The following is a 13,280-nucleotide window of genomic DNA, read 5'->3' on the forward strand; positions in this document are numbered from 1 at the left end:
CTGATGAACAGATAAAATGTGGTGTATCCATACAAAGGAGTATTATACAGCTGGAAAAAGGACTGAAGGACTGATCCATGCTACAACATGAAAGAACCTTGAAGACATGTTAATGAAAGAAGACAGTCACAAAAGGCCACGTATTGTAGGATTCCATTTATATGAAATGTCCAGAATAGGCAAAGCCAGATACAGAAAGTAGATTTGTGGTTGTCAGGGGCCGGGAAGGGGGTGATTCATAGGCAATGGGGAGTGGCCGCTCAGATGTATGGGGTTTCTTTTTGGGGCGATAAAATGCTCCAGAATTAATTGTGCTGATAGTTGCACAACTCTGAATATACTAAAAACCATTGACTCATGCATTTTCAGTGAGTGACTTGTATGGTATGTGAATTAGAGCTCGATAAAGAGGAAAAATGGGGATGAAAAAACATATCAGAGTAAGTCTTCAAATGCCATACACAGAGGCAAAACTCTTTGTTGAATTTAGTCACAACTTCAACCAGGAGTTGGATAAACATACATATGCTTAGAGAGCGACCATTATGTGGTTAGGGAGTAGAAAAAAAAAACCCTTTATTATAATTGGAACCAGATAAACAAAGCACTCTTATTGGCCAACTCTCAGGATAGGGGAAGAGCCTTGTTACACAAACCCACTCCCCATCCCCGACCAACTTTTATTCTCTTCCTTTCCCTTTGTGTTTTGATAGCTGCAGTAGTGTACTTTTAGCGCAAGACTGAGACTGAAGGGAGCCCGCCATTTTGGGGGTCAGGGACCTAAAATACTTAGCTGATTATTAATATTTTGAAGAGTTGGGAAACTCCTATTTTTCCAATATGTCGCTCGGATTCTTCATCTCAGATCCAACTAGTATTTATATGTAAAAAGCCTGGGTCGTTACGCTGACCTATTTAGTTTGTTAATTAACCAGTGAGTCACCCCCAGTTCTATGATAAGGTGGTCAAGGTTCCAAGACTGTTGCTACCACTGCTGCTTTCTATTTCATTTTTAAGAAGATGTTTACAATGTTTACATAGGCAGGCAGATCCCATAAATATGATACCACTCTCGTCCATAGATGTGGTGGCACTGGCGACAGCTGGTTACTAGGAAAATTTGCATCGACTTATGTCTCTCTGGGTTGTCACCGTAGTGATAAACACTACTGATGGTGACTTGTTCCTGTTCTATGAAGAAGCTTCCAGGGGGAATTGGATTCCAGCTGAACTGTGAAATGGTCGGTATAGCAGAAACGCATTCTTTGATGTGAATTAATCTGTAGAGGCTAAATCACTTCATGAAATCATTCGGCTATATAAACGACGACACCTGCTATATGCTGTGTTTCCAAACACGCGTTCCTGGCTTCCTCCAGTCTAGCCCACCTCGTCCTCTACAGCTTGCTGCCCTTAGTCTGAAAGTTGGAGAGAGAAACCTAGTGAAATTGTGTCACGACCTAGAGAACCCACTGGCCACGGGACACACAATTATCCTTAACACTTCCTTTTTTCTCCTGAGTCATCAGTAACTCGGGTCCAGGCTTTCCACAGAGTGTCTCTTGTACTTGGCGTTTCTTCTCCATGCTTGTTCTTATCTAGGGGGTTAGGGTCTCTGAGCTAGATTACTGTAGATCGGTTTCCATATTTCCATCCCTCTCCGCCTCAAAAACATCTGACAGCAACGCAAAGGATTAAACACCTAAAAGTAACATTTAATCAAGTGATCTCTCTGTCTAAATGCCTTTGCCTGGCTGCCCCATGTTTAGTGAGTAAAGTCCAAACACGATTAGCCTGCCATTCAAGGCCTTCCGCCACCTAGGGCCAAGTTTTCATTCTAGATTTATGTCATCTGCCACTCTCTTGGACAAAACTCATCTCCTTGCCATCCCCTGAACTTCTGCTAATTCATCTCGTGCCTTTGCACGCCGTCTTCCTCCTGCCTGGGATACCCGCGCATTTTTGAAAGCCTGTTCAGAATGCCCTTTCGTCCACGGAACCATCCCTGAACACTACAATCCAGTGACCTCTCATTCCTTGGAGGTGATACAAGTTATGGACAGTGGCCTTCACCTGGCGATGCTCCCAGACAATTGTTCTTGGCTTATGTTGTCAATTCTTTTTTTTTTTTTTTTTTTTTTTTTTTTTTAATAGATTTTATTTATATATTTGACAGAGAGAGACACAGCGAGAGAGGGAACACAAGCAGGGGGAATGCGAGAGGGAGAAGCAGGCTTCCTGACGAGCAGGGATCCCGATGTGGGGCTCGATCCCAGGACCCTGGGATCATGACCTGAGCCGAAGGCAGACGCTTAACGACTGAGCCACCCAGGCGCCCCTTATGTTGTCAATTCTTGCATCATGTTTAATTTTGTGTCCATCTTGCCTTCACTACGTTGCAAGCTCCTTGAACACAGAGGTCACTTATTGTACTTGACCAAAATGTACCCATGGTACATAACACTGTGCTGGGGGGCACGGAGGGACTAGTTATTGACTAAAGAGCACTCCAGTTTCCCCGGGGATGCTTCATTCTCAGGTAACAGCAACTGGTCTAGGTGATGGCTCCTTACACATCCAAACCACACCTAATCACTTTAAAGGTGAAATGAACTCTACAGGGTTACTCCAAGGTATTAAGGAATTACAAACTGCTTCTGAAATACTTCTGAATCCCCTGTGAAAATACAAAATTAAACCTTCAATAAATAATGTCATGCTCCCCTAAAAGCTTCAAGATGACATATAAAGAAAAATGGCCAGCCAGGAGCATCATCTCTAAGATGTCTTGGTCACAAAGCATTAAAAAAGCCAAGTCTCCATGTGATTCATTTAGACTTCAGTGTCTTTTTTTTTTTTTTCTGAAAAACTGGCTAAACTCTATAAGGAAAATACGTCTCGAACTTAAAGTTTACACGAAAGGCAGCCAAAATTATACGGATAATTCAAGCTAAAAAAAAAGTTCTTTACACCTCGGCGGCTCCTGAATGATGTAGGTAGTCTGAGAGGTCTTCATAGTTAGAAATGGAATCCCTAGCTAGCAGTCGCCAGATCTGCAGTGGGTACGTCCCCTGACCCCCCCCAAATGCTGCAACCAGCCACTTCTCTCAAGGTACTTGTTAATCTTGTACACAGAAAAGAAAAATGGTCATTACATAAATACCTCCCTGACTCTGCTACTTTGAAAGCTTTGAAGTTGCATAGGATGTACTGACTATAAATTCTCGGAACTATTTTATTTGGCCTTCTGGATAGCCCCAGAAAGCTCTGGGAACAAACCAATGCCACTTCCCAGGGAGAGCTAGGTCACATATGAATCCCTTGCCCTGGAAGGCAGAGAGAGACCAACTTGATCACCTGGCATCACTGGCTCAAAACTTGAAGGAACAGTAAGTTTGGTATTTCTGTGTATTGCCTTTCCTTGTGAAATCCTCCTTTTCAAATGACCCTTTTGTTTCCTTTAGCCTCGCCTTGACTACTAGCAGGCAGGAGTTCAGACTACCTCCCCAATTTGGAATATCCGTGTTTTATGGAAATCTGATCAATTTTTTTTTCTCTCCAAGGATCAGTATGATCATGAATTGAGCTTCCTGTCAAGAAAAATGCTAAGTTCAAAGTATTATTTCCTTCACTTCTAATTACAAATAAGTTTTACCTTTTATTGTGTTCCATTATACAATTTTACACAGTACCATTATTATCTGAAGCAATAATTAAGCAAATTGAATTAATGTTTTTGAGCTCTACTTTTCCGTATATAGATTTACCTAAAAAAGTACAAACCAAGCACAGTGGTGCAATTTTCCAGGCACTTTCAAGTTGCTTAAATATTTACAAATATGTAAGCACCCTGTTTGAAAGCATGAAAATTTTGGTGTCAGGAAGAAACACTCCATGTATATCAAATCTTTAAATTTTAACATTTGCACAGCTCCGATTATTCCTGAGAAAGGTCAGTCTCGTTGTCACTTTGCATCTGCATGTCCTCAGATTTCAGCAGTGTATCTTGGGGAACCATAACCTCTGTCGCTCGATGTACCACTAATTGCACAAAATACATGTAATGTGTTGCTCATCCAGGGGGAATGGATCGTGTCTTCTTGTAGTATCTAAAACAAAGAAAAAAAAACCTGCATGTTTATCATGAAGCAAAATAGCCGCTGTCAAAAAAGTATGTGTATATGAAATTACAGGCATATTTCAATTTGTCACCGACACGTAGCTATTTAAAATGACATAAAACAGAAAGAGCAAAGAATAACATTACCGACTTAAGTCTTCAAAGCTGTATTACAAAGGCAGCATAGCAAAAAAGCAGAAAAGATCTGGTTACTCAATAAGAAAAACAAAAGATTGTAAAATGCAAAATTCAAGAAAAAGGGAGAGGCAATGCAATCTTTAAAAAAATTTTTTTTTAAACGAACGATCATAACAGTGGTTCTCGGAATCACCAGTGGGGCTTTTCAAACACACAGATACCCATGCTCCTTCCCTGGAGACTTGGAAAATATTCTTAAATAAAGTCACAAGTACATATTTCTATTCTAAAGACCCACTAGAACTATATAAGCTAATTGATACAGAAGGCTTTTCATGGAAATGAAGAACTTCACACATATAACATGTAAATTTTATATCCCATAAGTATATAAACATATATATTCATAGTGGTATAGATATTTTTAAAACTTTCCATTTTGTGTGATCAAATATGCTTGATTAGATGGAAGAAAAGAAGGGGTGCCTGACTGGCCCAGTTGGTAGAGTATGCGACTCTTGGTCTTGGGGTCGTAAGTTCAAGCCCCACATTGGGTGTGGAGCCTACTTAAAAAAAAAAAAAAAGATGGAAGAAAAGAATACCATACACATCACATCCAACCTCTTTACTGTATGATCCCAGCTTAGGTCTCAAGCTTTCAATACTTGGTTCTCAAGTTAGCTTTGAAACTTCAGTATTAAGCCCACAAACTGGTCTATGGTGACAGTAATGAGTCATATCATTTGTGTTGCTACAAATTAGGTCTTATACAAAGTCCATAATAGAGAAATTTCCTCTTACAAAAATCGTAACTCATGACACGAATCTGGAAGCCAAGCAGAGGTTTAAGAGATGACTAATTGTTTATCCACACCTGTCAGATGTGACAAGACAATATGGGACTCATTGTGTAGAAAACAAAACATACCAGACCCTACAGTGGCCACCACTAACTCTAATTAAGAAATCTGCAATTCATCATTTTAAGATAATATAAATCCCCTCTTATTTTTTTAAAGATTTTATTTATTTAAGTCTCCTTTTAAAAGTCAAAAGCTTGAAGAAGTTTTACAAAGAACTGTATATTTTGGTATACTATAACAGATTACATTGAAGAGGGTGAAGAATATCCAGGCCATATATCTTTTGTCAAGTAATCATTTATGGGGCACAACAGAATAATTTATATTGTACTCTACAGCTATATTTTACCTTATTTTGTATTATCTTCTTTTCCTTTGGGAAATAACATATCTCAAAGTGTAGGACTGAAAAAAGGCTCTCTTTTGTGAGAATCTAATAGGAAACGTTAAATTATAAAAATTCACTATAAAGGCAACAGTTAGGGCACACCTAAATACGATGCATTATGACGGGACAGCATGTATAAATATAAACCAATAGAAACTTAAGATTTTTCAATAAAACAAGATGAAATCAAAGAGGGAGACAAGCCAAAAGAGACTCTTAACCACGGGAAACAAACCGAGGGTTGCTCGAGGGGGAGGGGGGTGGGGGGCTGGGGTAAATGGGGTGATGGGCATTAAGGAGGGCACATGATGTAATGAGCACTGGGTATGATATGCACCTGAATCACGGACCTCTACCTCTGAAACTAATAATGAACTATATGTTAATTAATTGAATGTAAATAAAATAAAATTAAATTTAAAAAAGAAACTAGGATTTTTCTTGGTTACCTATCTATATATAATATCAAGGGTCTAAAATACTGGTCTCTCCAACTCAATAAAATAGCCACAGTTTATGGGAATCAAATGAGAGAGACAGGTGGGAAGTGGGACAGCAGATTTGCAAAATCCACACTTCGGGGGAGAGGGGAAGAACGTTATAAAATGACTGCTGTAAGTATCTTGATCACTGTAATAACAGTAAATTGAATAATTTGTTTTCCATTTGAGTACTTTAGAGTTTAAGGCTACATCATGCAGTTGCATGCAAATGGAATAATTGCAGCGTACTACACATTGGCTTAAAACAACGTGTGTCGTTGTCGTATTTTTGTGAAGGAGTTTTTGCTGATTTTCTAGGGATTATGAAGAATAGAAACGCATACACTGGACAGCTCCTAGGAACAAATTACATCATCTACTTGCGTCAGAGCAGTGATGGCACAGAAAGGTATATGGCTCTCCACTACCCGTGGGCTGAGCTCGAGACACAGGGAACAAAGGAAGTGGAATGATTTCCTACCTTCCTAGTCCTGATCACCTGGCTGCTTTGGGAAGGAGACAAAAAAGGATCTCTGAACACTGCACAGCAGAGGGATGCCTTGGAACAGTTTGTACTCCTTCCTAAATGGGCTAATAGAAGTAGAGATGGCAAAAAGGAGAACTAGAACACTGATTCTGGGCTCCTCGGGCCAACGAGATTCCCAGACATGGAGAACGGGCGGGTAGGAGAGTGGGGGGTAAGCAGTCTCACTGACCAAATGGGATGATGAAGGTCTGGCTGGCTGACTTCTTCAGGCTGAGAAGATGACAATGGTTGGAAAATGAGACTCCTGGTCATTCAGCGCAACCTTGTGCTAACTAACTAAATTTCCCACAGCAAGCAATTGCTGAAACGCAGCTACCAGGACAGAGAAGGTTCTGGAACGAGCTTTAAGAATGTGTTCTCTAAAGGGTTGTAGTTATCCTTGTCTCTCGGAAGAAGCCTTGCTTTCTTCAAAATTCAGAGTTTGAAGAGTTTCTGAAGCAAGTATTTATCTCATTGGCTGTTTTCATTAGTAAGGAAATGAAGCTTAATAGGCTCAGTCGCTGAGGGACTAGACCATCGTGCTGGGACTTTTACAAACGTGTTGAAGACACTAAAATACTTGAGTGACAATCCATGTGTAGAGTGGTCAGGACTCCAGCATAAAAATGAAGTTTACCAGGAAAACCCAGGAGTACTCGGGTTGAAGACAAACAGGTGTATAAAAGTCCCTGGGGGTGCCTGGGGACTGGGGGCTGGCTCAGGCGTATGAAAGTCCTAACTACCTGATTGTGACATAATGTGGCTGTCCGTGGTGAACAGGTCTTGGCTTCCATATTTTTCAGGTTGTGGCTTTACTAAGTTAGCTGCAATTGTCATGAACACTCAGTCATAGATGAAAATGCCAAGACATTTCTCAAATTTTGGAAGCCCCTAGGTGTCTCACCTAAACGATAGAATCTATAGCTTCTTACAGCCAAGATAGAGATATTCTTTTAGGGATTTGGCTCCTGTGCCAATCATCTCACTTCTTTAAGACCCTTCTTGAGAGACTCTTACCCATGTCTCCAGTAGATCAATTTAGATTGGCTCAGCTAGTTACTTCTAATAGCACTGCGGCCTAAAGAACAAAATGGGCTTATTACTGATAATTGCTTTAGCAATTGCTTCAGATAATTATTCCAAATTTGATTTGCGTTATATCATTTAAACGATTAAAGATAATAGGAGCAAACTTGAAAACACAGACGGAGTAATTTCAAGGTAATGCATTTCGAACGAATAGACTTTGCTAAGTAACACTTCAGGGGCCCCAGATCATGTGTTCATTTTCAACTACCCTAATACTTGCCTGCTCGTGGATAATGTCAGACAATTCTTTCACCATGTCTCTGAAATTTGACTTGAGCCCTTCATGGTACTCAATTTGATCTTCTTTAATTAGCCGCTCATTTAGTTCAAGTGCAATGCTGCATGCCTGTATGAATTTCCTGTGGAAAAAGAGCAAAGATAAGGGTTTCATCATTTATTCCTAGAAAGTCTCACTGACCATCAATTTGATATTCACTTTAACCGTGGCTTGCCTAGAGGGAAGACTGGAATCCTGTATTTTCTCACTGTGTCTTTGCTAATGCCACTTCCTAAGTCCGAAATACCTTTTCCTTTCTTTCCCACCTTTCCCCTCTGGTTTCTCACCTCCTTTAAAACCTGGCTCAAAACATCGACCTTCTAGAAAGACTATTTGCTCAGCCACATGATATCAAATCAGCTAAAGTTGTGCTAATGTTAATTTGCACCTGTAGATAATGAGTCATGCATTCAAAGATAATTTATTTGGGGTTACTACGTACCCAGTACAGGGCTGGGTGTTACAGGTAGGAATTATCTGCCCTGGGCTGGGAGTGGGGACATAGATGGGGCGGGGAGTGGAATGGGTGAAATTGGTGAAGGGGATTAAGAGGTACAGACTTCTTGTTATAAAATAAATAAGTCACGGAGATGAAAAGTACAGTCTAGGGAATACAGTCAATAATACTGGAATAACGTTGTATGGTTACTGATGGCGTGACCACACAGCGTGGTGCGCGTTGTAGAATATAGAGAATTGTCAAATCAGTATGTTATACGCCGGAATATGTTATACTTCAATAATTTAAAAAAGTGGGGACAGAGAGTTGATGACTTATTGTAAGAGCATTTGTCCATCATTCATGCGTTTGCGTGTGATGTCCATAATTAGAGCGTAGGTCTTAGGGGACAAAGTACCTCATTGCCCATTCGGTTTGCATCCCTGTCATAGCAACTAGTAGAATCTTTCTGCACACACCAGGCATTAATAAATATTGGTGAATGAGTGACTACTGGTTACTCTGCAGCCTGGAACAGTTGCTAACACGCAGACAGGAAAAGTAAATGAAGTCGGGAGCAAACGAGTGGATGAGTTATCATCTTCCCTCTTAGCCTATTTTACTCAACTGTCTCTCTTCTGAATGTGAACTTTTTAAATATATATTAAACAGACTGTTTTCTAATGCAAGACTGTTCAGACATGCCTTAGCTTACAGGGATGCTCCCTTGAGCCACGGGATCATGTGCCCTGGACCAGCAGAATCCCAAGTGAAAGTAAGAACACAGGACAGGGGGGCAAGCCTATCCAACCCTTCCAGTTCAACTTTTATTCCCACCCTAAATGGTCTGAAATGCTGTAAGATGAAGTCGATCAGGCAAAGGAGGAAAGCACATAATGAATGTAGGCTTCCATTTGTGCTGCACTATCCAAAGCAATTAGGTAAATTGGCATATTTCATTGTTAATGTCCTGCAGCCAGAAAGAGATTGTGCATTTCCTCGCTACTTAAAGTACCGTTGGCAGGTCACTTAAAATATTGTAAAAGAGAACGGAGAATGTCTTTTTTGGAGGGATGTTATTAAGTGAATATTTTGGTTTCTCTAAAGAAGAAAATGGGAGTAAAAGGATAGAGGTCTAAAGGGAAAAGGACACAGCACTTACCTAAACATGTCTTTCAGCTCATTTACTTTCTTAGGTGGATACTTGCTAGCTTGGCTATCATTTAAGAAAGCCCTTGCGTATGCTAATGGACCAGCATTTACCTGAAGTACAAAGGGAGAAAAATGAGAGAGTTGTTAGAATGTAATCAAAAAGTAATTTCTGCCTTTCTCTTTTTATTTTTATTATTTTTTTAGGATTTCATTTTTTTAAAGTAACCTCTACTCCCAACGTGGGGCTCAAACTCACAACCCTGAGATCAAGACTTGCAAGAGGCGCCCCTGCATTATCTCTAAAAAAACTCAAACAAACCCTAGGGCCCCTGGGTGGCTCAGTCGGTTAAGCGTCTGCCTTCAGCTCTGGTCATGATCCCAGGGTCCTGGGATCGAGCCCCGTGTCCAGGCTCCCTGCTCAGCGGGGAGTCTGCTTCTCCGTCTCCTTCCTGCTCGTGATCTCTCTCACTATCTCTCTCTCAAATAAATAAAATATTTTAAAAAAATAATAATTTTTTAAAAAACCCTAAATACATTAAAAATCTCTACCCAAGGACCATATTTACTATTCTTACTAGAAGTTTACTTGAAAAACAATGGCTAAAGCAAATAATCTGCAAAGATGGTATTCAAACAAGTTACTTAATGAATTTCAGCTACGGAAGTACAGAGCGTGGCTACTGTCTCAGGGGTTTATGTTAAAGTCTTCTGCCATAATGCAAAATTGATGGACACGTCTGAGCCTAATTTCTTTCAGTTCACCGAGAACAGTGCACAAGCAGATTACACAATTGCAATTCATGCTTGCTCCGTGCCCTTATGAAAGCAAGAACATCAGGGACTGTTCAGGACCCCTTCAGCAACCACATACCTGCACTGAGACGCAGCCCTGCAATTTCAGCTGGAGCTGAATCATGTCCACGTCAGCAGAAGAGCAAAGTTTTTTCAGCTCTGCCGTTTTATCTTTGATTTCATCAGTAGCAACATCGATGGGCTTTAAATTAATCTGCTGCTCATAGTTTATAGGGATCCTCTTCTTCACATATGGAAAGGAGTTGGAAGCTGTTAAAAGGTTCACACTGATTTGTTATCTTGGAAAAAAAATCATTTGTGCAAACAGCCAAATCAAAGGAAAAGCTCCACTATGCTTAATTGCCCCCACCACGCATTCTCTAGAAAATACCCTAGGGTACCAGAAAGCACCTTATTAGTTCAGGATTGAGGGGAAAATTCTCTTTATGGGACACCCTGGAGCAATCAGTCACGAATTACATATGGGGTGACTATGGTATATGATGTTGCCGTGTTTGTGCAAGCTCGTGGGTGAATAGCAGAACAACGCAGGATTAAAACTGCAGCTTACATCTTCCTGCTTGCCACCTGCTACTTGTGTGTATCAAAAAGAACCAAGGCAAACAAAAGGTTATCATGCAAAGTCCTACTTACTAGTCAAGATTGTGCGGCGTTTGCATTGTTCTTCTACGCAACCTTGCTTTTTGCCGGATAATGTATAAGGAGCTTCAAAAACAAATCTGTTGATATTATGGTTTCTTTCAAACTCGGTCTTTCTTTCTGTGAGTTCTTTGTCATCAAAGTAGGGCTTCACGTAAGTGACTTGGATATGAGCATATTTTGGATCGAGCTCTTTGGCATTCACCTATAAAGTAAGAAAGTTTTGGGTTTTATTCAGTGGAAGAGAAGAGGGGGAACAGGTAAGCCATTAACTCCCTTGAGATCAACTGAGGAACGTTGTCATTATGATTGTGTTCCCAGCTGAATGCACACCCAGAGGGGAGCTTTGTTCTTTTTTTAAGGATCGTGTCCTTCTGATTATAAAGAAGTTACAGAAACCTATTCGGAAATTATAGGAATGGGGGAAGAAAATACAAATCGCAATCCTACCACTCAGCAAGGACCATTATTCACATTTTCACATATTTCCTTCCAATCTTTTCTCTAGGCACATATTATTTACAAAGCTGAGGTCATACTAAACACTGTTGTATAATCTGATTCTTTAAAAATATATTTAAAAGGTTAACTGTACATTTGAATTCTACCTCGATAAAAACATATCATGGAGAGGATTCTGAGAAGGTGGTAGAGCACCAGAAATCTACCTTCCTACCTAGACAACATTTACACTGGCAGAATCTGTCTGATCTAACTGTTTTGGCACTCTGGAATCTATTGAAAGCTTGCAACTTGCAGGGGAAGACTTGGACAGAAAATGGCAGTTAATTTTGATTTCGGTCGGTTTCATCTCTTGGCGCAATGGCAGCTACTCTTATCCTACCCCTCAGCCCCATGGCAGGCAGCTGTGCACATGTTCCTGGAACAGCTTGCAGGAGCCAGGATGGGCAAGAAGGATCCTGTCTTCCAAATACTGGGGATCTGTGCTCCAACTGCTGTTTCTGACCATAGAGGTACAAAGAGGCTGTAGCCATTTTCTTTAAACTTTCTAAAAAAAGGACTTTATCTATTTATTTATTTGACAGAGGGAGAAAGAGAGAGAGAGCACAAGCAGGGGGGGGCGGCAGGCAGAGTGGGTGGGGGAGAAGCAGGCTCCCCGCTGAGCAAAGAGCCCCATGCAAGGCTCGATCCCAGGGTCTGGGATCATGACCCAAGCTGAAGGCAGATCAGATGCTTAACTGACTGAGTCACCCAGGTGCCCCTGCTGTGGCCACTTTTGTTGTACCTCCCTGCCCCTGGCTGAAGTGACTTCCAGGGGACTTAAAAGATCTCTCCCCTTTATTTTTCTTTTTCCCCTCTTGGGAGCCAGACACTGAAGACAAGGACACTCAAAAGCAACAGTATATAGGAGGGAAATTAGAAACTCACCATGCATGCCCAGGGGAAGGAGCGGGTTCAGAAAAGACCTGAGAAGACCCTAAATTTATACCTCAGGCTGATCCATGGCACAGAGACAGACTATGATAATTAAAAACAAAACCCAGCAAATCCTGGGAAAGGGAGAGAATCTGATTTCTAGAATGACCACAGTATCAGATTGAGATGTCCAGTTTTCAACAACAATAAAAAATCACAAGGCATATAAAGAAACAGGAAAGCATGGCACATTCAAAGGAGAAAAATAACCCAATGGAAACTTGCCCCCCAAAAAGACCTGATAGTAGACCTACCAGAAAAAGACTTTAAAACAACTCTCTTGATCAAAGAACTAAAGGGAGATGTGGAGAAAGTCAAGAAAACAACATATGGACAAATGTCAATATCAACGAAGAGGTAGAAAACCTAAAAAGAAACCAAACAAATTTTTGGAGCTGAAAAATATAAGTAAAATGAAAATTCACTAGAGGGATTCAAAGGCAGATTTGAACAGACAGAAGTAATAGTCAGGGAACTCGAAGATATAACAATCATGTTGGAACATCACCCAGTGGACCAACATGCACATTATAGGAGTCCCTGAAAGGAGAAGAGATGGAAAGGGGCAGAGATAATATTTGAAGAAATAATGGGTGAAAACTTCCCAAATTTGAGAAAAGGCATGACTATAAACGTCCAAGAAGACCAAAAGATTCTAAGTAGGGTACGTCAAAGAGACCCCACACTCAACCACATTAAAATCAAACTGTCAAAAGTCAAAGACAAAGAGAGAATTTTGAAAGAATCAAGAGAGAAGCGACTCATCACATGTAATAATTTTGTTTTCTACATAACTTAAAAGATTAAATGTATTAAAAATTATTAGCTTTTTTTTTTGGACACACAATGTATAAAGATGTAGTTCTACAACATCAAGAACTGAAAGTGGTAGGGATGGGGCTGTTAAAGAAGCAGAT

General features: G+C 40.4%; 1 protein-coding gene across 4 annotated transcripts in view; it reads right to left on the bottom strand.

Annotated features, from left to right (window-relative positions):
- Positions 1-3,638: 3,638 nt before the first annotated feature.
- DOCK11 (dedicator of cytokinesis 11) overlaps positions 3,639-13,280 on the bottom strand; it is a 185,620-nt gene continuing 175,978 nt past the window's right edge. For 3 of the 4 annotated variants that reach the window (XM_078064090.1, XM_078064087.1, XM_078064089.1), the window contains 5 exons: positions 10,921-11,131; positions 10,346-10,536; positions 9,485-9,585; positions 7,827-7,965; positions 3,639-4,109 (listed from right to left, as the gene is read on the bottom strand). In XM_078064090.1, the coding sequence (XP_077920216.1) occupies positions 3,987-4,109; positions 7,827-7,965; positions 9,485-9,585; positions 10,346-10,536; positions 10,921-11,131 (765 nt within the window). In that variant the 3' untranslated portion in view covers positions 3,639-3,986. Of the gene's footprint in view, positions 4,110-7,534; positions 7,596-7,826; positions 7,966-9,484; positions 9,586-10,345; positions 10,537-10,920; positions 11,132-13,280 lie in introns of all 4 variants that reach the window. The other variant, XM_078064091.1, reaches the window with a different exon arrangement.

The sequence above is a fragment of the Halichoerus grypus genome, chromosome X, assembly GCF_964656455.1.
Source record: "Halichoerus grypus chromosome X, mHalGry1.hap1.1, whole genome shotgun sequence".
NCBI lineage: Eukaryota > Metazoa > Chordata > Mammalia > Carnivora > Phocidae > Halichoerus > Halichoerus grypus.